The 802-nt window shown below is 45.8% G+C and overlaps 1 protein-coding gene across 6 annotated transcripts in view; it reads left to right on the top strand.

The window, feature by feature from the left end:
• SLC6A12 (solute carrier family 6 member 12) overlaps positions 1–802 on the top strand; it is a 25585-nt gene that overhangs the window by 12000 nt on the left and 12783 nt on the right. For all 6 annotated transcript variants that reach the window (XM_023517094.1, XM_003796445.3, XM_023517095.1 and 3 more), the window contains one exon: positions 177–317. In XM_023517094.1, the coding sequence (XP_023372862.1) occupies positions 177–317 (141 nt within the window). The remainder of the gene's footprint in view (positions 1–176; positions 318–802) is intronic.

The raw sequence follows: 802 nt of genomic DNA, 5'->3' as shown, positions 1-802 counted from the left end.
AAAGAAAAAGAAAAATGTGCTGTGAATGTCTTCTCATACCGATTACCATTAAATCAAACTCCAGTGGTTCTGTTTGTGTGGCATCTGATACCCTTCTAGCCATGATTGGTAGTTTCTGGGTGACCTGTTTTTGCTACACTGATGTCTGGATTTCCTTGTTGCTCCCCACGCTGCAGGCATCGGTCTGGCATCTGTGGTTATTGAGTCCTATTTGAACATCTACTATATCATCATCCTTGCCTGGGCCCTTTTCTACCTGTTCAGCTCCTTCACTTCTGAGCTGCCCTGGACGACCTGCACCAATTCCTGGAACACAGGTATCCACCATTTCAGGCCCTGGGGTCTTAGTGGCTGGTGATGGCCCAATAATGTTGGAGTGTATGGCAGAACTTGCTTTGAAGCCAAGCCACGTGGGCTCTGGTGCCTGTTTTTCTAGTAACCCTTCTGTGGACCTTAGACCAGCCTCCAGGAGACCTAGTGTGGTTGTGAGAACCCCATGGGACTGTGTTATATAATTGCAAGGGGTTATCATCATTCACTCATTTATTCATTTAACAAATATTTAGTGGACACCTACTCTGTGTAAACACTGTGCCAAGTGCTGGAGATTGATCCAGGCTGTGCAAGAGCACCATAGTCCCAGTCTTCCCCTGAGTTTATAGTCTGTAATAGAAACAGACAAATTGACAAAATCATTACAGATTATGATAGTGAAAGCAACACTGCAGTGATCAAATAGCAGTGGGAAGGAGAAGTGTCCTCTGAGGCCTGAGGGATGAGAAAGAGCCCAGCAGGTGAATAC

This window comes from Otolemur garnettii, unplaced genomic scaffold, assembly GCF_000181295.1.
Source record: "Otolemur garnettii isolate 467f Iridium unplaced genomic scaffold, OtoGar3 scaffold00104, whole genome shotgun sequence".
NCBI lineage: Eukaryota > Metazoa > Chordata > Mammalia > Primates > Galagidae > Otolemur > Otolemur garnettii.
This window is presented reverse-complemented; position numbering and strand designations above follow the sequence as displayed.